Source organism: Protopterus annectens, chromosome 5.part0 (genome assembly GCF_019279795.1).
Source record: "Protopterus annectens isolate FY-2018-M chromosome 5.part0, PAN1.0, whole genome shotgun sequence".
In the NCBI taxonomy this organism is placed as follows: domain Eukaryota; kingdom Metazoa; phylum Chordata; order Ceratodontiformes; family Protopteridae; genus Protopterus; species Protopterus annectens.
In genome coordinates, this window is record NC_056735.1 from 1,309,420,929 (window position 1) to 1,309,444,764 (window position 23,836).

General features: G+C 40.3%; 1 protein-coding gene across 4 annotated transcripts in view; it reads left to right on the plus strand.

The window, feature by feature from the left end:
• The window catches only part of GAS6 (growth arrest specific 6), a 989,702-nt gene that overhangs the window by 429,617 nt on the left and 536,249 nt on the right, over positions 1–23,836 (plus strand). For 3 of the 4 annotated variants that reach the window (XM_044071118.1, XM_044071116.1, XM_044071117.1), the window contains one exon: positions 4,883–4,945. The exons of the other annotated variant lie outside the window; for it this stretch is intronic. In XM_044071118.1, the coding sequence (XP_043927053.1) occupies positions 4,883–4,945 (63 nt within the window). The remainder of the gene's footprint in view (positions 1–4,882; positions 4,946–23,836) is intronic. 4 annotated transcript variants of the gene reach the window in all.

Here is a 23,836-nt window from a genome sequence, read left to right on the forward strand (position 1 = left end):
TCATGCCCATTTAACTTCTTCTGCAGCAATTGCTTTATCTCTGTTAGTTCTTTCATTAAACTGCTTATGAGGATCATATCCTTCCTGCATTACTCTTGTATCTGCCATCTAGTTATTTTCATTTTCTTATTTTTGCTAGACATTCTTTTATCAAATACTACTTTTTCTTAAATAATTTACTTGACAAGCTTTCTTTTATTCTGTAGACTGCAAATTTTCCTTTTTGTTTTCAGATTGATGAGAGGAAGCACAGAGTTGCTGTGTGTGTGTGTGTGTGTGTGTGTGTGTGTGTGTGTGTGTGTGTGTGGCTGCCTAACCAGACGTCATGAAATGTAATGTAATTTCTATTTAATCCAGTTTAGTCATTGTACCTTGGGGAATAGTATGTAAATTCTGCATATGTGCCTACCACTGAATTCATATCTTTCATACCAAATATTCTCATATTCTTTCAGAAATCTAACATCTTTTGTTATATTATTTCTTCTAGATCTCCCTGATTCATCCACACTATTGGAAATCAATGTGCTTCAAAAAATGTTCCATGCTGAAAGCTGATTTCTCTCAAAAGTCTGCTGAACAAGATAGTTTTAGGTGGAATACAAATGCATTCCAGTGTAATCCCCTTCCCTGCTTACCTTATTACCACAAATCTACCATTGTCTTTTTCCCTCTTCTCTTCTTATTGGAGCCCCCCTAGCTATCAGTATGATTACTCCCCTTTTCATTTGTTCTGCTGAACATCTACTTCAGAAACGTCATCAAATATGCATGCTCATTTCTGTACAAATGCATTCTGCACCCCACATTCTTAACAAAAGTCAGTAACATGTTTGGTGTTTTTTTGCACCTGTAAGGCTATTTACATTTCATAATAATATGGACAGGATAGCCATTATGATGGAAAGGTGTTATCCCACCTGTTGTACATCATGACAGCAGTTTTGAATATGTATTTCCTGTTATAGTTGACAGTCATTTTTAACATACATTTCAGACTTCTCATACATGCATAAACTAATGTTGGTAGGCTGAACTCATGTAAAAAACAACTCATAGTCAAGTATATCCCGTTTTATTGCAAAAACATTTTTCACAGCTTTTTATGTAAGTGAATTAATAGTTTTTCAAAAATCACCCATCCCTTTTAACTTGCAACAAACACACAGAACTGTGTACATTTTCAAAAAAATGAGGTTAATTCCTCCCGGTAGCAGTTGCCCTAAATCGATGACTGCACCTACAGGTATTACCTGTTCTAAAATTAAGGTTATCCATGCTAAAGTGGGTATTAGTGCCTATATTCCTATTTACACGGATTGCTGTCTGGTCCTTTCTTATTTATATTTCCTTCCCAGATGTGAAAAACGGTTTGCAATAAACATTAACGTTTAGCCTGTAGAAAAAGTTAACTGGCTAAACAAGTAAATGAAATTGTGTCATTATTAAATGCATTAAAGTATCAAGGCTGCTGGGGAGACTACTTGTATATTGTATTAACTTCCAGCAGTTTAAGGCTTATTTTGTTTTTCACTGAACTGCTTGCCAGCATACCTTTCAATCCATACATTTCAATGTTAAGAATACTATGCTAAGGTAAATGTCCAAGGTGTACACAGTCTTAAATGGTGTCATGATTAATTCTCTACAGCTGCATATAGCTTATTTCCAAGTAATTGATTGTACATACACAAATGAATCTTCACTCAAAACACACTGCTCAAAACTCAGAATTAATTGCCTACGCATGTAGACTTCTTGGCTCCCATATTGAAAAGCTTTGCCAATGGATAAAATAGCTAAAGGCTTTACAGATTCAAGAAAAAAACTACCATTTCATTTTACACGTCTTTCATCATTTTAGCTTATTTTTCAAGCCTATTTCCCTAAAGCAACCATTTTTGTCTGTAACCTAAAACAATGACACTGTTCTAGATATCCAAATATATAAAAACATGGGACGTTATCTTAATTCTGTGTAAATTATCAGTATCCTTTTACACTAAAACAAAATATACCCTTTTACAGCTTCCATCCCTGCTATCTAAGAGCAGAGGATATTAACTTTAACTTGCTTCTGTCTAGCTTTTTGTACTTTGTTACAGTAAAAAAGCCTGGGTAGCTTAGAACTAATAAAAGTACTTTCTTGCCTTACTATCTTTAACATGTGCAACAGTCACTGAAAAGACATCCCACCTCACATTTAAAATACTCCTGGCTGCACACTATGCAAATTTTCTTTGCAATGTAATATACAATTTACATCTTGAATTTTTGTATCAATATTAGAAAGAACAAAAACAGTTTTACTCACAGTTACTTATTTAGCCATTCCAGTGTCCTCCTAAACATTCTAAACATTAATGACAAAGTAAGGGGTATGATTTACAGTCTGCCCACCATTTTAACACAGTTAATGGACTTCCAGTCTTTATTCAGCCACTTATTGCAAAGCCACATTTCAAGTCTTTTCCTATATTTAATAGTATTGATGCTGTATATTCTCCCATATATTTATTAATTTCACAAGGTTGCTAGTTTTCCCATGATCCCGTCCATATTCCAGCACCAGTCTCTGGTTCAGGTCCAAGGAAACCTTGGTTCTGCTAGTCAGCTCATGTGTTGTCAGTCACTCAAGCATTTTTATTGGAAAGTTATCTGCATAGGCTTTGTTATTGTTAGAAAAATGAAAAGCAGAGCTCTTGGTTGGTTGGTTAGCATTTCTATTTTTCCTTAGCAGTTTTGCATCCCAAGAATGTATTTGATCCTCTAAGGAAAATATCCTGAAGAAAGTTGGATGTAGTAGTTTGAATCTCACACCTGCTTCTCAACATTCCCTGATTGCTGGGATAAGCTTGCTTCTTTTCTGTCAGCTGTAAAGTGATTCACCATTTTCCACACTGTGCTGTCCCCAATTTTTAATACTTTTCCCTTCCATCACAGTTTTGTCAGGAGCAACTCTGCTGCTATGATTGTATCATTGCTAATATTGGTCTTGATTGCTTTCTCCTGCCAAGATTTGGAGCATACACACACTATGTTCCCACTCAAGTAACAAATTCTGGTGTGGAGTACCAGTCCAGCTGATTTGTATTTTCATAAAATTTAATCAAGCCTTTTCCTTTGTTTCTCTGCTACAGCAGAAATTCTCAGGTTTTCTTTGCTTCCTTTAACTTCTAATTCTACTATTTTTTTCAATTGCTCTTCTTAAAAATAGTGTTGCTACCTATCCATTTTTTTTGGACTATCCAGGAAATCAGACTGATTGTCCGGTAGTCCAGAAAACACTGTACAAACTCTGGTATTCTGTTTCAAAAAAAGAAACAGACTACCGGACTTTGTTAAATCATCAGATTTACTATGCTTTTTCTTTACAAAAAGCATAGTCAATCTGCATAAAAAAATGGCATCATGATCAGAGAAAAAGGAGCATTTCTATCGTGTGGTGATGCCACAAAATGGCTGGGAGTTGGATGAGGTGTGGCGTGTGGGCTAGGTTATGAGTTGTGCGAGCGGTGTAGCCTAAGTCTGGTTTTAGCCTCAACGAAAGGTGGCAACCCTACTTGAGAATCCTTTTGCTTTTTTTTTTTTTTTTTTTTAAGTTAAGTGTCTGATTTTTGCAGTTTTATCAGTTCTTCTGATTAGTTGGTTAAACCTTCAATTTTTTTCAGCCTTTTGTTGTTTGACTTTATACATTCCATCAGTGTTTCACTTATTTAAGCACCTCTGAGTACATTTGGTTTAATTTTTCATCCCACAGCCAAAACTTGAGCAGCTTCTTGTTGAACAGTTGCAAGATTCTTGTCAGATTGAGCCTTTCATCTCCTTTTCTTTTTGATTTCCCTTTACTTTCTCCATTTTTTTCTTTCTATAATCACTACCCAGTAATGGAATATGTTCCTTATTCCCACTGCTGCAGTAGCCTGTAGGCTTTGAGTTGTCTCCCTGTCCAGGAAATAGTAACTGCCCCCCCCCAAAAAAAAAAAAAAAACACACACAGAGGAAATCAGCAGTCAGAGTGAATATTTCTTTAATATATTCTTCCTGACTCAAGGAGAAGCATCAGTGGGGCTTCACAGAGCAACATTTGGGTTAGAGCTTTGCTTCTGGCAGCTAAGTTCCCACTGAGGGACCCTTTCACACAGAAACTGTTACCCTTTTAAGAAAATCTTGAATTATATTTTCTGTATAAACATAGTAGTTCCCTTTTACGAAACCCTTTTTTATTCTTAGTTATTTGGTTGTTACTAATGGGCATTGGATATTGTGAGAGTGTTTTGTTTAGTGTGACAGATAATCAGAACATTAATGCATAGAAATTATCCTTTTTATTGCATTCTTTCATCCACTAGGTATTACAGTATGCTTTCAAAAACGTCTGCAGAATACTTAGTATCCAGGTGTCCAGTATGATTCATCCACTTTTACTGTATTCCTTGTACAACCTGTAATTTTATCATCAGTTGGGAATGGGGTTCAGTAGGTGGAAATGAGTAATAAATGTTATGCTCACTCAGAGAAGTATGAGACAGCAGTAAACACTAGACCATACAGTGAACAGGGGCTTGAGTGAGATAGCCAAGGAAAAGGTTACTTTTATATTGGTTTTACATCATGAGAAAAATGCTGATCATGAGTTTACATTTCTTTTTGTGCATTCTAGGCAAAACAGTTGAGGCTGTATACTACACCACTTTTCTCATTGCTCTGTAGTAATGTTGGAAATATAATGCACACTTTCTTGGTGAAATTAATTCAGAAGGTCTGTTTAAAACACTAATGACATTTTCAGCTTTGCACTATTATATCTATGGCTTGTATGTGTGCTTCAAAGTAGCTGTGTTTCTCTAGAAATACTTTACTAATTAATATTATTTTACAGATTGCATCCATCAGTATGGAAGCCCATATGCTAAGAAGCCTGAATTCATCACATGTGTTCACAGTAAGTTTAACTTAGTGAAATAATATTTGGTTGTTCAGTTAATAAAACCATGGTATTACCGGGGTTTAATGTTTTAATGGATTATGTTCAGCGACTGGACAGAAAAAGTGTTATTCTGTATGTCTACTTCTGCACAGTACTTGCAGAGGAAAATGTAATGTATGATCCAAATCACAGCTTATTGGTCTCAGTGGCTGGAGAGCTGTGCATAGGTTACAAATCAAGTTTCTGCAGAGCTCACCATGCTCCGTGTAATTGGCCTAAGTGGATATATTAACATCTTGTTTGTTTGTATGGACAGCATCATAGCTTATGGGAGATGAGATTAATTAAAGGCATTTTATAGTTACAGTGCTTTAAAGTCTGTAGTACTTTTCAAGTTGTTTCTGTGCTGTGTCTAGGTGTTTAAATCATTTCTGAGTGGGCTGTCATTTTACTGCATTTTTACTACTTCTCTTATAAATCTGAAGCAACACTTGTACATTGATTTGGGTTTTATAGTCTCCATTGTCATATTTCTGAGCTTGTGAATATATTATCACCATTGCTCATATAACTCTGTGTCTCGTTTACTTTCAAACTTTAAAAAAAAACAGATTTGGCCAACTGTGAGAGCGGCAACTAGAGCTAGTGATAATTAAACCCAGAGGAAATGGGATATTTCTGCAAAATTTGGCAAAATAAGCACTACTGGCTATAGTTGTAATCCATTTCCAGCTTCCTGGTATTTATACTGCATAAGCACTCAGCTGTCTTAGTCTTCAGACTTTTGGAAACAAAGCGTTTGGACTCCAGTTGTAGCTAGTGAAGTAGATTTAAAGTACTGCACTTATTTTACCATTTAAGTCAGTTTTCCCTTCCACCCATCGTCTTCTTGTGCTTTTAAACTTGGGAGGGTTTTGAGCTGCCCACCCATCCATCCACCCACAACCCCTTTTTCCCATTCTTGCACATGAGGTCGAGGGGTCGAGGTGTCACTGCAGCACTGACAAGCCATCTTAGAGCCAAGGTTGACATTACCGGGTGGCTTGCCCTGCCACGGTAGTTCTTCCACACTGCACAGTCACACGCACATTCAGTACAGTTTAGAGTCTCCAAGCCACCTATTGCATGTCTTTGAAATGTGGATGGAAACAAGAGCTCCCAGAAGAAACTCACGTGAACACAGAGAGGACATGCAGACTCCACACACAAGACACCCCAGCTCAGAATTGAGCCAAGGAACCTCTTGATGTGAAGTAACAACGCTATCTACTTGCTGCCCGTTGAGCTGCCCACCCCACTGCTGCATTTCTTGTCTTGGAAGCTCCTCAGTCTCATTTGCTATATATCTGGCCCTGGAATCTTCTCCCATTCTTACCTCTTCTGCTTTTTTTCACTGGACATTGACAGATAAAACTGAGAAGGCCTTCCCCTTAGACTGTTGGTGTGCTTTGAAGTTGGCTTAAAGTGTGTGTTCCTCATTGCTGGCTTGTCTACATTTGAATTGCCTTGTAATTACACGTACCTAGTTGTTTGATTTGTTTCTGGCACCTTTTCACTTTTTTGGCAGACTAAAGTATTCTTTTACATTGAGAAGACTGGGTCTGCAATTCTAGTGGCAGTCAAAAGGACGTCTGGTGTGCCCTTGTTTGGAAATGTACAGGGAGGCTTAAAATTAGATCAGCTCATTGGACAGGGGGCTTTTTAGATTGAGTTTATAAATATTGCAGCTCATCATCTTCGGGAGTTTAGCAGTGCCTTATTTAGACACAGTCGCCCCACATCAAGAGGTTCCCTGGTTCGATCCTCAACTGGGGTGCCTTCTGTGCAGAGTCTGCATGTCCTCCCTGTTTTCACATGGGTTTCCTCCAGGTGCTCCGGTTTCCTCCCACATTCCAAAGACATGTAGTAGGTGGATTGGACACACTAAATTGACCATAGCTGTGAGTGTGTGGCGTGGAAGAACTACTGCATCAGGGCTAGCCACCCGGTAGTGTAAACCTTGGCTCTAGATGATTGTCACTGTTGAAATGACACCCAAATCTGATGTGCAAAAATGGGAAAAGGGGTTGTGGATGGATGGATGGACTTAGGGGAATTTTTATATGGAAAATTTAGTTTCTACAACTTTACACAGTACTGAGTTACACAAAGAACAACTTGTGTGTTCTGAGGAGTACTGCTACATGATTTCTGTCATACACAGCCAAGTGGTAGTTTCTACCCTCACAGTGCCAAAGTTATCCTTCTGTACCACCCCTTTGTAATTCACAAAAAAAAAGACCTTACACCATGGATGGACACTTTCCCAGTTTCTCTGCCACCAGGTTGGTAGATATGGGCATCCTAATACAATGTAGGAAATGTTTCATGCTCACTGACAACCAATTAATCCTTAAAGAAAAGGATAACAGTATGTAAGAAAGATGTAATTAGGCAATGCAAAAACTCGCACAGAAACACTCAATGAGATTGGATTGTCCATAATGGAAGCATTACACCCATCATACATAGTGTTGACGCAACACATAGACCAGTATATGCTGAGTCACTTAAAAGCAACCTTCCTAAACCCCAAAGATCTCCTAGACATTTGCCATATAAAAATAGTCCTCAGCAGCTCCAAAAGCATTCCACAAAAACAACACCCAACACAACATGTACAGCCACACTCTTTGGAGCCTCAAAGACAAAGCCCATAAGACAAGCCAACACACTACCCAATATTTTAATCATAGGATCCTCCATTGTGAGACATACAGATGTCCTAACCACCAAGCTGTATAAGGAGGATATCATGGTCATTTGTTTGGGGACGGGATACACTAAATCACCCATGCACTCAAGTCATTAAACTACAAGTACCAGTATGAATCCATTATAGTCCATGTGGGTTTAAATGACCCGAGGCATACCTACCTGACTTCTAAAGAGTGAGATTATGGAGCTCTTGGACTGTGTGTCCCAGATGGTTTACCTTTATAATGTCGATCCTGATATGGGTGACATGACTTGCGCGAATGCGAAATGCGAATGTCTTCAACATCGAATTCCGATTATGCGAATGTCAAAACCTTGCCCCTTTTTGACCCATGGCAGCATGGGTGTGGAGGTGTTGCGCGGCCGGTAATGTCGAATGTTTTTCGACATTTAAAAGTTTTCTCGGTTTTGGTTCGCGCAAAACGCGTCGATAAAGTGGCAGTTCGACAAAGTGCAATCGACTATTTAAAGGTAAACCGTCCCAGACTGGTATGCGCCTAGCATTGAGCAGCATTCTACCGTCACCAAGGATGATGCCAAAATATGAACAAAAGATAATTGTTTTCAATTAGTTTAGGTTCTGGTGTCAGTCCAAGGGGGTACAGTCTTTGTCCTCATAGGGGGTTATAGGTACAAATACACACACACACACACACACACACACACACACACACACACACACACACACACACACACACACACACACACACACACACACAGATATTTCAGGCATGGGCAGTAATGCCCTTCTAGCCTGCTGATATACCAAAACAGTTATGGTCAACAGGCCATGTTGCTTTGTCAAGTAAGGTCTGCACCTGCCCACTCTAGGCTTTTGAATATTGGTTAAAGTATTGTCCTCCCCTGTAGTGCCTTTCTTAGGCAATGCCAAACCTTTTGACAGCAAAAACAACCCATGGCAGTCTAAAGGTGTTACTGCTGAATGCCAGTGCAAGATACTCAGCTTCCCTCCAGGCTGTCTTCACCCTGAAGAATGTGGACATCTATGCAATTAAGACATGATTTAAAGCCATGGACAGCAGCACCCTGCAGTGCAGGGCTGCAGTGCTTTCCAGACATTCAGGCAGGGACCAAAGGTGGTGGTGTTTCAATATATATCGAGAGCAAACTTGTTGCAAGACTAGTCAAACAGGATGATGCACTTTACCTTCTCTATGTCCAGATTTCCATAGGCAAAGTCCTGTATTATATTCTTGAAAGCTGTAGGTCACCAGCTATGACCTAAGAAACCAGTAACTCGTATTTGGATTTAGTGGAGGCATTCATCATTCAATCAAATCCCATAGTCATGGGTGACGTACCTCACTATAAACTGGGATACTTGCACAACCCCAGACTTCAGGCCCAGAGATTGCTGGACCTTGTAAACACAAATATCTTGGACCATATAGTCTGTACGCAAACTAGGGGTGCAAACGTACTCTACTGGTACTCACAAACATGGGAGAATGCTGTACCCCTCTGTGTAGTGTCCTTTCTAGTCAGGTCAGACCACAAAGTTGCCGCCTTCCTAATAAAAATCAATTGTGTCCCCGGCTACTGCCCTAACATTTAGGAACTATTCGAAGGCAAACATCCTACTACCAAGTGATAACCTGTCAACATCTCAAGTCTGCCATACCCTGAGTACACTGCTGCCTATGCTGAATTGTTCACAGGAACCCTGTACAATCATGTCAATAAATGCACAGGCATGTGTGCTTACCAGAAATAAGCCCAGAACTAATTAAAAAAAAAACAAAAAAAAACTCCCCACCCTCATGGAATCCAAACATAAACAACAATAAAGCAGAAAACGTCATAGCCAGTATTAGGAAATGCTACACCCAGCAAAATAATAACACTCTTCTCAATCTAAACAAACAACTAAGAAAGCAAATTAAGTAATTTAAAACTGAATTTGAGGTCAAGATATTCTCCCATGCAAAGGACAGCCACAAGGCTTTCTTTAACTGTATCTGAAATGTCAAAGGCAGAACTGATTGTAAATGGAGCCACCTACAGGGTGCTGGAAGGTGTAGTAAATCTGCTGGTCAACAAATTCAGCTCCAATTTTAAAGCCCCCCCCACCAGAAAATACTATCAAGCAAGCTGTCCCCAACTGTCACAGGGAGCAGGCCCTAGGTGTATGCTCTAAGGCTAAAAAGGTACATTTATGTGTCCTAATAATATCCCAGGGTGCCTCATAAATAGCCCAAAACATGACCTATTGGGACCACTGGAGTCGCTGTTTAACCATAGCCTGCAGACAGGTTTTGTGCATGTGACTGGAGAAATGCAATAGTTATCACTGTGACCAAAGGCAGGTCATCAGTGGACCCCCAGGAACTATTGACTAGTCTCCTATGCAAGGCCATGCAAAGAATTATCATGGAAATAATTAATAAGGACATAAAAAAAACTTCAAGTACTATACTCAACTGATTTTGATTTTATCTAGGTAGGGCATGCCTATTTAATCCAGTGAACAACTTTGAGAAGGTTACCAAGGCAATGACTAAGGGTAAAATGATGTATACTGCCTAAGGCATTTGAAGCAATACTGCATTTGAGTATTGTAAAACTCATTGATACAGGCATAAACCCCAGTATTAAGTACTGGATAGCCAGTTGACTCCTCTGATAGGACCCAGGGAGTTAGGATAGGGGACATCACTAACAGAGTCCTTTTTGCCATCTACTTTTTGGAAGTCAAGGCCAATGTCAAGGGCCTCTATTTAACCAAGTTGACAGTTGCAAACTAGGAGCATTAATAGAATCCCCCAAGGGACTAACATCCTGCAGGAAGGACTAAAACAGAAAATGACTGGTGCCAAAGCCACGGCTTAAAACTCAATGTTAATAATTGCATAACTGTATGCTTTGGAAAATCAGTCAATCTAGGAAATTACCTCATCAATAACTTACCATTAAGGGTGAAATCAGTAGTTAGGGATTTGGGTATGTCTATAAATAGTGGCATGGCTTTTGGGCAACATCTGCCTAAGGTAGTAAAGAAATCATTCTATGTTGCTCTACTTATAATCAAGGGCATGGCATCTAGGTCCAAGGAATTCATCATTCCACTGTATTAAGTCCTCATCAGGCCCATTTGAGTGCAATGTCCCTTTTGTTATGTACCTGACCTGGCACATGCAACAACCGGAATGTTTCCAGAGATTCCTCACAAAAAGAATACAGGGTGTAAAACAGTGTGTCCTGTGAAAATTGTCACAAAGTCCCATCTCTAAAATCTATTTCCTATAGACTATTGATAAGGTGATCTGTGTCTGGCATGCCTGGTACACAAGGCATCCTTGGATCCCACTGTGACAAACCTTTTGCTTATCTGCATCAGAATTATTTGATCTATGGATTTAAACTGTGCTTGCAACATGAGTGGCTATGTTGGAGTGAGAAGTATGTGTCTTGGAAAATTCCCCTTCTCTGGAATAGGCTTCCCATCCATGTGAAGCTGAGGTCTTCTCTAGCTGTATTCAAAAGAAACCCGGACCAGTGGATGGAAAATTGGAAGTGCATCCTAGTACCCATGATTCTAATGGATGGAGGCAGCTTACAATTCTTGCCCTAGCTTGCATATACCCCTTAAAATAACCTCTAAGGCACATAAAGTTGTGCAATTCAGATGGGTTGTATGGCTAAGCTTATAAATGCCTCAGTGGTCATTAGCCTATTATACACCTATGAACATGCTGCTTGGGAGGAAAACAGTAAAATCACCATTATACTGTATTAAAAATAACTAGCCACTACTTTGTCCTGAGAAATAAGACTGTATGTATGGAAAATGTAGTTTAACAGTGTGGCATCTGGTCTCAGATTTAACACTGCTGCTGTTGCCTGTAATGTGTAAATTACAGCTCTAAAACGAGCACAGTGTGCATGTCGGCATAACCGATATATGTACTAAATTAGGGCCACGTCTGATACTAGCATGAATCTGGTATAGCATGCTAGGTAATCTGGTAAGCAGGAAATAAGAGTAGAGGAGAAGGTGTGCTGGAGAAAGATCAGCATTGTAAGGTGGGAATAGCAGAATTTAGACTTTTGTGAGAACAGTTTTTTTTTGATGTCCTTCAAGAATGCAACTGCAGTCATAACATATGGGTTGTCCTGCCTCAGGCAGCCCTCGGACGGCTGAATTCCAAAGTCTGGGTCCGGCGTCGGCTGGTGTCGCCTTCTCTCCGACGTCACAACGGCTGGAGTATAAAGGCATCGGCAGACGCCATCTTCCCCAGTCTTTCTTGCCGCGCGGTGCCCGAAGCAGAAGCAGTTCACAAGTGCCGGTCGGTCAGCTCCTGTGTTTTCAGTACCGAAGTCATCTAAAAGCTAAGTACCCCGTTGGGGAACATTTTTTCTTGCCTCAGCCGATGTCGGAACAAATTGAGAAAGTTAATAATTGTTTGTCTTGTGGTAAACAAATACCTCATAAGGACTTCCATTCTTACTGTCTTCCTTGCCTGGGCCCAGACCACGACGTCTCGGCCTGTGCTTGCTTTAATAAGCGCACTCTCAGGCGCCGGGCAGAATTTGCTGAAGACTTTTTTGGCGAATCCTTCGCGTATATCATGCCGTCGGATCAACCGACAGCTCAATCTTCCAAAAAAACGGAAGGACCGGGACCGGCATCCTCGGCCTGCGTCCTCTACCGATACTACTCCTAGACCCTCCGCTAGTGCATCGGTCCCTGCGGAAGTGGTAATTCAGCCGCTCCAGGCCGACGACACAGCGTTAACTAGTCCTTCGGTCCCGGAGACCTCTCTGGTGCCGGTTGTTGATTTTCCTCCGGATACCGAAGTTCTTGATTTACCCGACACCATTCCGGTGGACAAGGTCACTCCTGCACATGGGGCTGCTAGGCCTCCTGTATCTATGTCCATCAAGGCCTTTGCATGTGCTAAGGCCGCCGGCCAGGCCAAGGCCCATCCTAAACCTGCTGTCCAGGCCCCCTCCTCTGATAAACAGATTATGTCTCTTGCTGCAGACCTTATTTCCCTTATCAGGGGGTCTCAGCCTCACCCAGACAGAGGTTCTCAGCCTCCTGCAGAGAAAAGGCCTAGAACTGAGCAGACTGAAAACCTCTCTTCAGATGAGGCCTCTGGGGATTCTGAGCATTCAGATATTCAAGAAGAACCCTTCCAGGCCTATGAGGACTCTGATGCTGAGGAATCAATTCCTTCTGCCTCTCCTCCAGAGGATTTCTCTTTTGGTGAAGTCCTGCACTCAATGAGGGAACATTTCCAATGGCAGGGTCAGGAATTCTCTGATTCCAGGAAAAGGCTCTGTACCTTCCTAAAGCTTCCCCAGCACAGACCTTTAGCTATTCCTCCTGTGATGGATGTTTTGGATGATGTTTTCTCTGATTCCAGTGCTAACCCTGACTCTCTCCCCCCTGCTCCTGTCAAGCCAGACAGATATTACAGAGTCCCTGACACTCTCAAACATCTCTTTAAGGCCCACACCGTGGATTTAGAAACTATTTCACAGGGTCCCAAGGGAGTGGCTATCTCCACTGCCAAGAATCCTTTGCCAGCGGATAGGGAAGCCAGGTCTATGGAGAGATGGGGTAAAAAAGTTTATACCTCTACCACCCTAGCCATGAGGTCTCTTAACTGCCTTTTTCATATGTTTCAGTACCAGGATTTTTTACTGGATGATTTACAGAAAAAAGTTAGCCTCTCCTGAGCCTATTGACAGAAAGGCATTGCAGGATCACATACATAACACTCAGCAGATTAACAATCATTTTCTTCAGTGTGGTTATGATGCATTGGAAGCTTCATGTAGGGCAGCTATGACTGGGGCTGTGATACGTAGACATGCTTGGTTAAAAGATCAGTCACTGCCAGACCATGTCAAAGTAAAGTTACTTGATGCACCTCTGGAAAAACAGAAGCTTTTTGGCGCTAATGCACAAGATGTGTTGAAGTCCATTGAGGAAAAAGCTAAGTCAGTACAGACAGTCAAGGATTTCCTCCAGGTTCAGCCACCCAGATTCAGTAGAAACTGGCCTTCAAAGAATTGGTCCTTCCCAGACTCGGACAAGTTTCAAAGGGGAAAGAACAGGTGTGGCCGAGGCCGAGGCCAATACCGAGGCTCCTACAGGGGACGCCAATGGCAACCTACAAATCAAAGAAGTGCTGCAGCCAGCCCAGCTGCACCACAAGGACAATCACAATGACTTGACTTTCAAACCACCTACAAGGGCTCAGAGAGAAGCACCCTTGGGCGGAAAATTATCCTTATTCTCAAAAAACTGGCATATCTTAACCAAGGACAGTTGGATTCTGGATTTAATAGACAAGGGTTACAGATTCCACTTCCATACTTTACCTATAAGACAAGGCATGCCAAACCTGCCACACCATCAAAGGGCAGAGGCACTCATTCAAGTTTCAAAGCTATTAAGTATAAAAGCAATAGAAAAGGTACCTCCCTAGGAACAAGGCCAGGGATTCTATTCAAGACTGTTCCTTGTTCCAAGAAAGGAAAACAAATGGAGGCCTATACTGGACTTGTCTACTCTAAATACCTTTCTCATTGTGCCAAAGTTCAAAATGCTGATGTTACAGCAGCTCCTTCCCATGCTGGGCAAGGAGTCTTGGCTGGTCACTCTGGACCTCAAGGAGGCATACCTGCATGTCTCAGTCAGACAAAGCTGCAGAAGATACCTCAGATTTCTTGCAGGGACAGAGCACTATCAATTCTCAGCATTGCCGTTTGGCTTATCTACTGCACCCAGAGTGTTCACGATATGCCTGGCATCAGTAGTGGCACACTGCAGACTCCAGGGAATTCAAATATACCCCTACCTGGACGACTGCCTCATACAAGCAGACAACAGACAAACCTTAATAAAAAAAACTTGGACTATGTCATGCAGTTACTGAAGGCCTTGGGATACACAGTCAACATTCAGAAATCAAGGCTACTGCCATCCCAACAGATTATTTTCCTAGGAGCCAAACTGGACACATAAACACAAATGGCCTACCTCACAGAGGAAAAACAACAGCAGTTACCAGAGTACTTCAAAGGCCTAGCACAGCTCTCCCAGCTGACTGCAAGGAAATTCCTGCAGGCCCTGGGGTTCATGGCATCATGCATTCTTCTGATACCTTTGGCAAGACTTCATATGAGAAAGCTGCAATGGTATTTGAAAAGCTTATGGTCCCAACACAGCCAAAGCCTAGAGGACGTAATCCCACTTATTCCATGTCTGCAAAAGGAATTCTTGTGGTGGGCTCAAGCAAGTCAATTAAACAAAGGCATGTCTTTCAACAGACCTCAAGCAGGTCAAATAATTACAACAGACACCTCAGGTCATGGATGGGGGGGCGCACATGGAGGGCAGATGCGTTCAAGGTCAATGGACACCAAAGGAAAGACATCTGCACATAAACCAAAAAGAGATGCTGGCAGTGATACATGCAATCGAGAGTTTTGAAAAATAACTGCAGCAAGGACATTTACTAATAAGGACAGACAACACCACTGTCATGTGGTATATAAACAAGCAGGGAGGGACTCCTTCATACCCCCTCTGCAGACTAACAATGATTCTCTGGGAAAAAGCACTGAGTCTGAAGATACACCTGCAATCCCAGTTTGTGCCAGGCAAGGACAATGTACTGGCGGACAAGCTGAGCAGAAATTTCTTGGATCCACACGAATGGATGCTGCATCCCCACATTTTCTCACAAATAACAAAGACATGGGGAAGACCGGACATAGATCTATTTGCGTCTCACACAAATCATCACCTGGAAAAGTTCTGTACCAGGACCCACCATGCACTAGCCTGGACAACGGATGCTCTCTCCTTCAGCTGGAATTCCTAAAAATGTATGCATTTCCTCCTCTGCCACTGTTGACCAAGGTGATCCTGAAGATCAAAGCAGAACAACCAACAGGCATTTTGATAGCTCCAGACTGGCCAAAGCAACACTGGTACCCATTGCTGTTGAGCATAACTCGGACCAAACCGTGGCCTCTGCCCCTATGGCCCCTGCTCCTAACACAGCACAACTACAGGACTGTTCACCAAAACCTGAAAACATTACATCTGACAGCCTGGAGGTTACTTTAACTCCTTCCGCTTCCAATCTTTCCAAGGCAGTTCAGGACATCTTATTGGAAGCACGCAGACCATCCACCAGAAAAGCCTATTCAGCCAAGTGGAAGAGATTCAGCATCTGGGCTGCCAACAGGGGTCAGGATACAACAGTACTGAGTATACCTCAGATATTGGAATACTTGGCAGAAATGTTTCATTCTGGACTCTCATATTCTTCCATAAAGATTCATGCCTCAGCAAGATACAATTGTGATCCGCCAGTGTTCTCACATCCTTTGCTAAGACAGTTCCTGAGAGGGATAAAGAATATCAAGCCTCCCAGAAAACCAGTACCTGCATGGGACCTCAATTTTGTACTGGAAAAATTATCTCTGCCTCCATTTGAGCCAGCAGCAACCTCGGAGATGCAAATCATGGAAAACGTTTTTTCTATTGGCAGTCACATCAGCAAGAAGAGTCTCGGAGATACAGGCACTCATGGCAGTACCTCCTTTCCTCATTTTCCATCAGGACAGAGTCTGTCTAAGAACAAATCCTTCTTTCATGCCAAAGGTGATTTCCAGGGTGTCTCTAAATCAAGCTATTCACCTTCCTACTTTCTTCCCCAATCCTCAAAATAGAGGGGAAAGACTGCTGCATACCTTGGACTTACACAGGCAACTACGCTACTACTTGGACAGAACTAAGGCCACCAGAAAGTCTGACCAGCTGTTTGTAGCCTATGCTGCTGGAATACAAGGAAAAGCAATCTCCAAGCAAGCCATTTCAAAATGGACTGGACACTGCATCAGATTCTGCTATTCTTACCATGGAAAAAGTGTGCCAGCCAATATTAGGCCACATTCCACCAGAGCTATAGCCACATCCACAGCTTTCCTAAGAGGAGTGGCTACAAAAGACGTTCTAGAGGCTGCTACATGGAGCTCCGTGCATACATTTACCAAACACTACAACCTGCCTTTATACTCCAGATCCCGAGCAGGCTTTGCTTCGGCAGTCCTGCAGGGCATTTTAGCTACACCATCTTTTTCTTAGCTCCATCCACCCCCAGCTTGGCTATGGTATTCAACCCATATGTTATGACTGCAGTTGCATTCTTGAAGGACATAGTACAGTTTTGTACCTACCATAAATGTAGATGTCCGATAGATATGCAACTGCAGTCGGATTTTCCCTCCCTCCTTCCCCTCTTTTCCTTCATTTGGGTCCTTTCCCCCTGTTCATTTTAGCTGGGGGTATCTCCTATGGTGTATCTGTTTATTACTGTTGTGCATGTCTGGAATTGTTTATCCATTCACCAAATTTAGCCTTCCTAGGAGGGCACCTGGCATCTGGGGCAAGAAACACTGAAGAAGATGGCGTCGGCCGATGCCTTTATACTCCAGCCGTTGTGACGTCGGAGAGGAGGCGACACCAGCCGACGCCAGACCCAGACTTTGGAATTCGGCCGACCGAGGGCTGCCTGAGGCAGGACAACCCATATGTTATGACTGCAGTTGCATATCTATCGGACATCTACATTTATGGTAGGTACAAAACTGTACTTTTTGGGGGGGGGTCTGTCCAGTGGGTCCAGTGACTCTCCTTACTGACGTATTCATTCCTCAACTGGGACGAAATACTTGTTACCCATTTGTTCCCAGGTGGAATCAGGAGTTAGGAATGGAGTAGCCTACAGATCCTGTAGACTGTCCTAAGCACACCCATTTAACAGCCTGCAATCACCTTCCTCAATAGCTGCCTTTGGGCATGCATGCATTCTTAAGTATATGCACAAACTTTCTGACAAAATGGTACACTGCTTGCAAGTGGTCACGTTAGACTTGTCATCCTGTAAGGGAAACCTGCATTCCTGCAGTTGTCATATGTGCAGTGAGCCAAGCTGCGTCCCACCCACGTGGATAGGTGAACCATCATCAGCTGCTCATTTCATCCTCCCCTGCTCAATCTGTCTAGCACCTGTGCCTATAGACAAATGTGGGAGGTGCAAGCTTGGATCTATCCATCTGAGCTATGATCTGTGTCAAGAGCATTGACCTTTGCATAAAATGAACTAGGCTGCTTGACCTGGCTTAAAGGAGAAAGGGTGGAGAATTACTGATAGGGAGGGAGGAATATGGTAGAAAATGTTTTATGGTAAGGGAAGAAGCCAATGTCAGTATTAAACCTAATACTGAAACAGTAAGTGAATAAATGCTAGCTAGACATTCTGAAATGCAACAGAGGTTTAAAATTAGCTTGAAAATGTGGAAAAATATACGGTGGAAGAATTTCTTTATTTGAGAAGTTAAAAGTACATGCCATGAACATTAAGCATTGATAACCAAACTCGGATGAATATAATGGGCAGTATAAGGTATGTATGAGGTGGTATTAGTAAAGAGTAAAACAGGGAAATAGTAATTGTAGGTTCTGTTCCAGATTGAGCATTTGGCAGATTATCGTGTACAGCAACCCTTTAAGTATATGGGGAAGAGAAACCATTGACAAGGCTAGCTGAAGGTGTGCCAAGAAATGCCAGTTCTTTGCATTAATAGATTTTGGAGGTAATACTTGGGGAGAACTGTCTGAATTAGTTTCTTTGCAAAGGTGATGGAATGTATGGACAGTTTATCAGACAAAGATGAAGGGTGTGGCTGAGGAACAGAAATGGAGAAAAGAAAAATAAGTGAATTGGCACAGAGTTTCTGCAACTTGAATTCAGTACAAACAAACAAATACAAGGACGAGAGAGAATGAGGAAAAGATATGGGACAGAACTGATAAAAATAAAAAAAAACTTTTCAAATGCTAGAATAATATGAAAAGGAAATTATTGTATAATATTGGATATGAGCTCCTTGGTGACTCATTCTAGTGTATGTAGTGATCATGAAATTACCACATCAAGTGTGACTATGCTGCTAGTGCAATAAGTAAGTAAAAGTAAAATCTGCTAATGGGAATCCTTGCACGAATAGTAATAATGCCTACAAACACTAGCCTTACAGAATATCCAGTAATAAAAGGCTAAGATCTAGTCAATGAAAATTAGAAGTAAAACATCAAGGGACTTGGAGGAGCAGCTTAGGAATTTCAGATATTGTGCAGAACAGACAATATTTTTACTGACAAGTACCATAACAAATTAGTGTAATGCTGTTTGCAGATGGAATGAATGTGGGTTGCAAGGTGTCTGCTACAAAGTTTTCTCATAACTGTAGATTTGTATTTTTTATTATTATTATTATTATTATTATTATTATTATTATTATTATTATTATTATTATTATTATTATCAGCAGTAGGGAAGATAACTGTCTGAGGATCCAGTGGGTGAAGAGGAGCTTGAAGGTGGCAAAAATCAGTATTAACCAATTCCATTATATTAAAACAGATGCAATATTATAAGCCAGTCTGGTAATATTGAGATATAGAGTTAGGTGTATTAAAACAAGGATCTACCAGTGGGAAGTTATATAGCTGTGCTATAGAAAGGGCTTTGTTTTGACCATTTGTTTGCGTAGTTGTACTGATGTATGGGAGAGAAACATCAGCTGAAGAAGTAGTTGAGAGTACAATTCCAAAAAGATTAAATAGCATAAATATTGTTACTAGTCATAGGCTAACCTGATACACACGTGAGCTTGAATTTGGTAACCCTGTTATCTAATGTGTTTATATGAGACACTGCATGGCATGATTTTATCTTGATACACCAATGATATCCTATCCTCTGACATCAGAGAAAGTTCAACACTCTGAACGGAAATAAATAGATGTAAATTTGACACTGTAGTATGATCCTTTGTTTTTCAAGTACAACAATACCGGAAAAAAAAATCAGTGCATTGAAATAACTACAGCTGTGGAAAGATGTATATTGAAAGAAATTATTTCTGGCATGCAGAGAACTTTGGGAAGTGATTTTGTACATGGAAGTCCAAGAAAGAGGAGTACTTGGAGATTATACCTCTCCAACTTGTTTTCCCCCTCTGTCAGAAATTCGAAAGAAAACATTTTCTAACACTCCGAAGAAGCTCACTGGAGGAGAGTGTGAACTGATATGTGGAGTGAATACAACATAGAATAACTAGCTAGTGGAATACACAGTCATGGAAACAAAGGAAAAAAGGTTCGAGAATTTAGAGAAACTTGTTCTGCAGGAGTCCTTCCTTGTTTATCCAAGGGTTGTAACTGGAAAATCATAACCCTATAACTGAGCAACCACGTTCCCGTAGTTTTACTTTTATTCTAGAACTTAGCATTACATATGTACTGTTATAAAACTATCTGCTGACAGTCTAATTAATTAATATCAGTTTGTTGGACATGACCTCTAACTCTCCTACATTCCTCATGAACTTGTGCAGTTTCACACAACAAATTAATAGCCCCACACATTATAGCAAAACATCAAATTCCTTATTAGACTGGATCCTACTATCAGACCCTAGTAAATTCACCACCACAGGTACAATGTCTGACTCTCTCCATGATTATCTCTCAATCAATACAACCAGACGTTTCACACATCCACTTAAAAAGCATGTTTATAAAACAACATGCAACCTTTCCAAGTTAAACCCATACCAAATATTCATTACTACCTTGTCATCTATTAACTGGAACATCCAAAAAATCATTTTCTTAGATGATACTGTAAATGAATTCAGTACAACTTTCCTTAATATCCTAAATAGCCTTGCACCTAAGAAGGAAGAGACTAAAAACAAATATAATTTGGCTGCTCAAGACATTGTGGTGTTATAATTTTAAATTTTTGACATTATCTCTATGTTTTTTCTCAGTCCTGCATTACTAAACATCACACTGCCTCAGTGTTAAGAATGTTTTTGCAACCATACTAAAAAGCAAGTAAATGAAGAGAAAAAATACACTGTAACAACATTTAGAACAGTAATGAACACAACCCTAAAAAATTTCAGTCAGCTGTTAAATCATGCATCCTGGCCAGAAAAATTCCACCCTAACCCCTCTGTGAATAATTTACCACTTGAAACTGCAATAGAATTCAGCTCTTATTTCATAAATGGTGTAGCGTCTATAGCAAAAGATTCCCCAAGTCCAGCCTTGTTCAAAAGCCCGTAACAAAAAAATATTCTCAGGTGAAACGGACTGCTCAGGAACCACAAACCAAGAATTAAATGTTTATTTAACCTTTAAGTGAATCCAAGTCAGCTTTTCGTTAATAAGACTTTTTCAGAATACAGGAAATCTACTGAATTAGTTCATATATACTAATCAGCTGATAGTCTTAATCAAATTTAATTATGACAAAGTGAAAACGAAATGAAGTTTAAAAAACATACCACTAAAACATTTTTCCTCTGCCATTAAAAAGACAGAATAAAATATAAAATGAACTGTGTGTGTGTGTGTATATATATATATATATATATATATATATATATATATATGTATATATATATATATATATATATGTGTGTGTGTGTGTGTGTATGTATATATATATATATCAGAAACTTACAAAGACTAAGTAAATATACCCAGTAAAACTTTATAAAACCACAGTATAAAACACAGTAAAAAATGAAAAAAACATAACTTATTTAGGTTGTAAGTAATATATATTTACATATGTCTATTATTGTCCAACAATAGTGGAACTTCTAGCATAAACAGTAATGCATTTTTGTGTGTTTAGGCTAATTTATATTACTCAGCCCTGTTTGTTTGTCTTTCGGCTTTTCCTGGTAAGGGGTCGCCACAGCGGAACTCTGGTCCGCTAATGATTGGCAGTAGATTTTCATGAATACAGAGGTGCCAGCTCGACGTTCAACCTTCAACTAAGGCACACGCCCATTTACGTATGTCTTTTGAATGCCCACCCAACCGCGGGGAGGACATGCAGACTCCACACAGAAGGCACTCCCCACACTCTAGCCGAGAATCGAACGGGAGGACCTCTTGCTGTGAGGCAACAACGCTACCACTGCACCACTGTAGATTGAGTAAATTTCTCAGCCCTAAATTTTAGTAATGGCACTAGGAATAGGCAGTCATTAATTCCAGGGAAATGGGTTGCATCCAATTTAATTTGCCAACTCAGCTCTTTTAGTTCCAACTTGTATTTCCACCCACCACCTCTAGGATCAACAGGAACATTTTCCAGTATAGTGAACAAAAACTGCTTAAAGCCACTGCAACAGGCAGAATGTCTATACAAAGCATTGTTTGGATTTTTATTAGATATCTCATATTGGTGTTCATTTGTCCTTTTCTTTAGCTGCCTTTCTGTTTTCCCTACATAAAATGCAGGGCAGGAAATATACACAGACAAATATACCACCCCCTTAGATAATTCACTTCCTGTGAGTGGATGATAGACTTTGCTGCATTTTGCAACTCCAATACTGGATGGCCCATTATAGATTTGCACTGGCTACACATTCCACATTTTTGGGTACCTTTACTAATTTTTTTCTTCATGTCACCATTAGATTCTATAATATTCTTGTTATTTTTATATATAAAAGTGAGTCTGTTACCCACTATGTCTCTGATTTTCCATCTTCTACCAATATTCCCCAGTTTTTATTTATAATGTCCTTAATGTTATTGGAACCAACACTGTATTCAAGTACCATAGCTCTAGGGAAATATGTAGCCTTTACTTCCTCATATTCTAACTGTGGACAAGCATCTACTCCTCCTTCCCCATTTTGAATATTCTTATTATCAGATATCAAAATAGCTCCCTTATTTAATCCTGTTCCCAAGAGGGTAGATATTTATTTATTTATTTACATTTGTTGACCAGGCTAGTCTAACTGGATACATGTCCATTTTCAGTAGAGGCCCAGGGAGAAAAGCTCCAAGTATAGACAGAAAACTTATTATGCAATATTAATATAAAAATAAGCTATTATCAAGTACAGATAATAACAATATTTGAATATTTGTGAAAGAAAAAAAGAAAAAAATATTGTGTGCCGAGTTATTTAGAGGGGAATGAATTAAGATCAAATACAGAAGAATAAACAATATTTGACAGTGAAAAAAACACAAGAGTAATACATTTTTAAAAAGTATGTCTACTTCTACCCAGTTCTTAGTTTATTTGTTAGTACAGGTAGGAGACCTAGTACAGCAAAAAGGACATTGAAAGGATTGAGCAATATAGTACACTGGAGAAGCGAAGTAAAAGGTAGAGCAGGAATGGGTAAAGTGGAAAATCAGTCAGGGTTTGTGCAGGGACAAAGCCAGTGAGTTTTAAGATGTTCTTTCAGATGTTTTTTAAAAAGATGTGTGGAAGAGAGAGTAGAAAGTTCACTTGGAAGCTGGTTCCAGGCTTTTCCCACTGTGTTAGTGAAAAGTGAGTCTCCAGCTTTGTTGTTAGAATTAATAGTGGAAACTAGAAGCTTATTGGCTGAGTGAAGAGTTGTAAGGTTTTTGTAAGGGGTAGTCAGATTAGTGAGGATTGGGGTATTATTAGGGTGGTTAAAGTATCGTTTGGGTTATAGTAAGTTGATGACAGAGTAGTTGGTGCTGCAGTTCTAACCATCCCAATTGTTTGAGGTTAAGACAGTGGTGGGTTCTAAAAGGGTTGCCAGTGGCAAATCTGGCTATGTTATTGTAGCTAGTGGCAAGTTTGTTAAGGTTGTTTTTAGAAAGATTAGTATAAATGGCAGAAGCATAGAACAGGGTAGAGATCAGGTGGGTCTGGGCTATAGTGGTTCTGGCTGTTGGTGTAAGGAAGGGTTTGATTCTATACAGGGAACCTAGTTTTTTGTTGACAGATTTTATGGTAGTGTTGATGTGATCGTCATAGCTAAGGTTGCTGTCTATGGTTATGCCCAGGAAACGGGTTGTGGTATCAGGGGATATGGTGGTTCCATTGTTAGAGGTTATAGTGAAGAGAAATTGTGGTGATTTTAGAGTAGGAGTAAAGAGTAATAATTTTGTTTTTTTGGGGTTCAGGAGGCAGTGTTGCATGAACCAATTTTCAACGGTATGAAATACCGATTGGGTGAGGGTCTGGAGTGAGGTTGAGGACCTAGCTGAGCAGAGTAAAGTAGAATCATCAG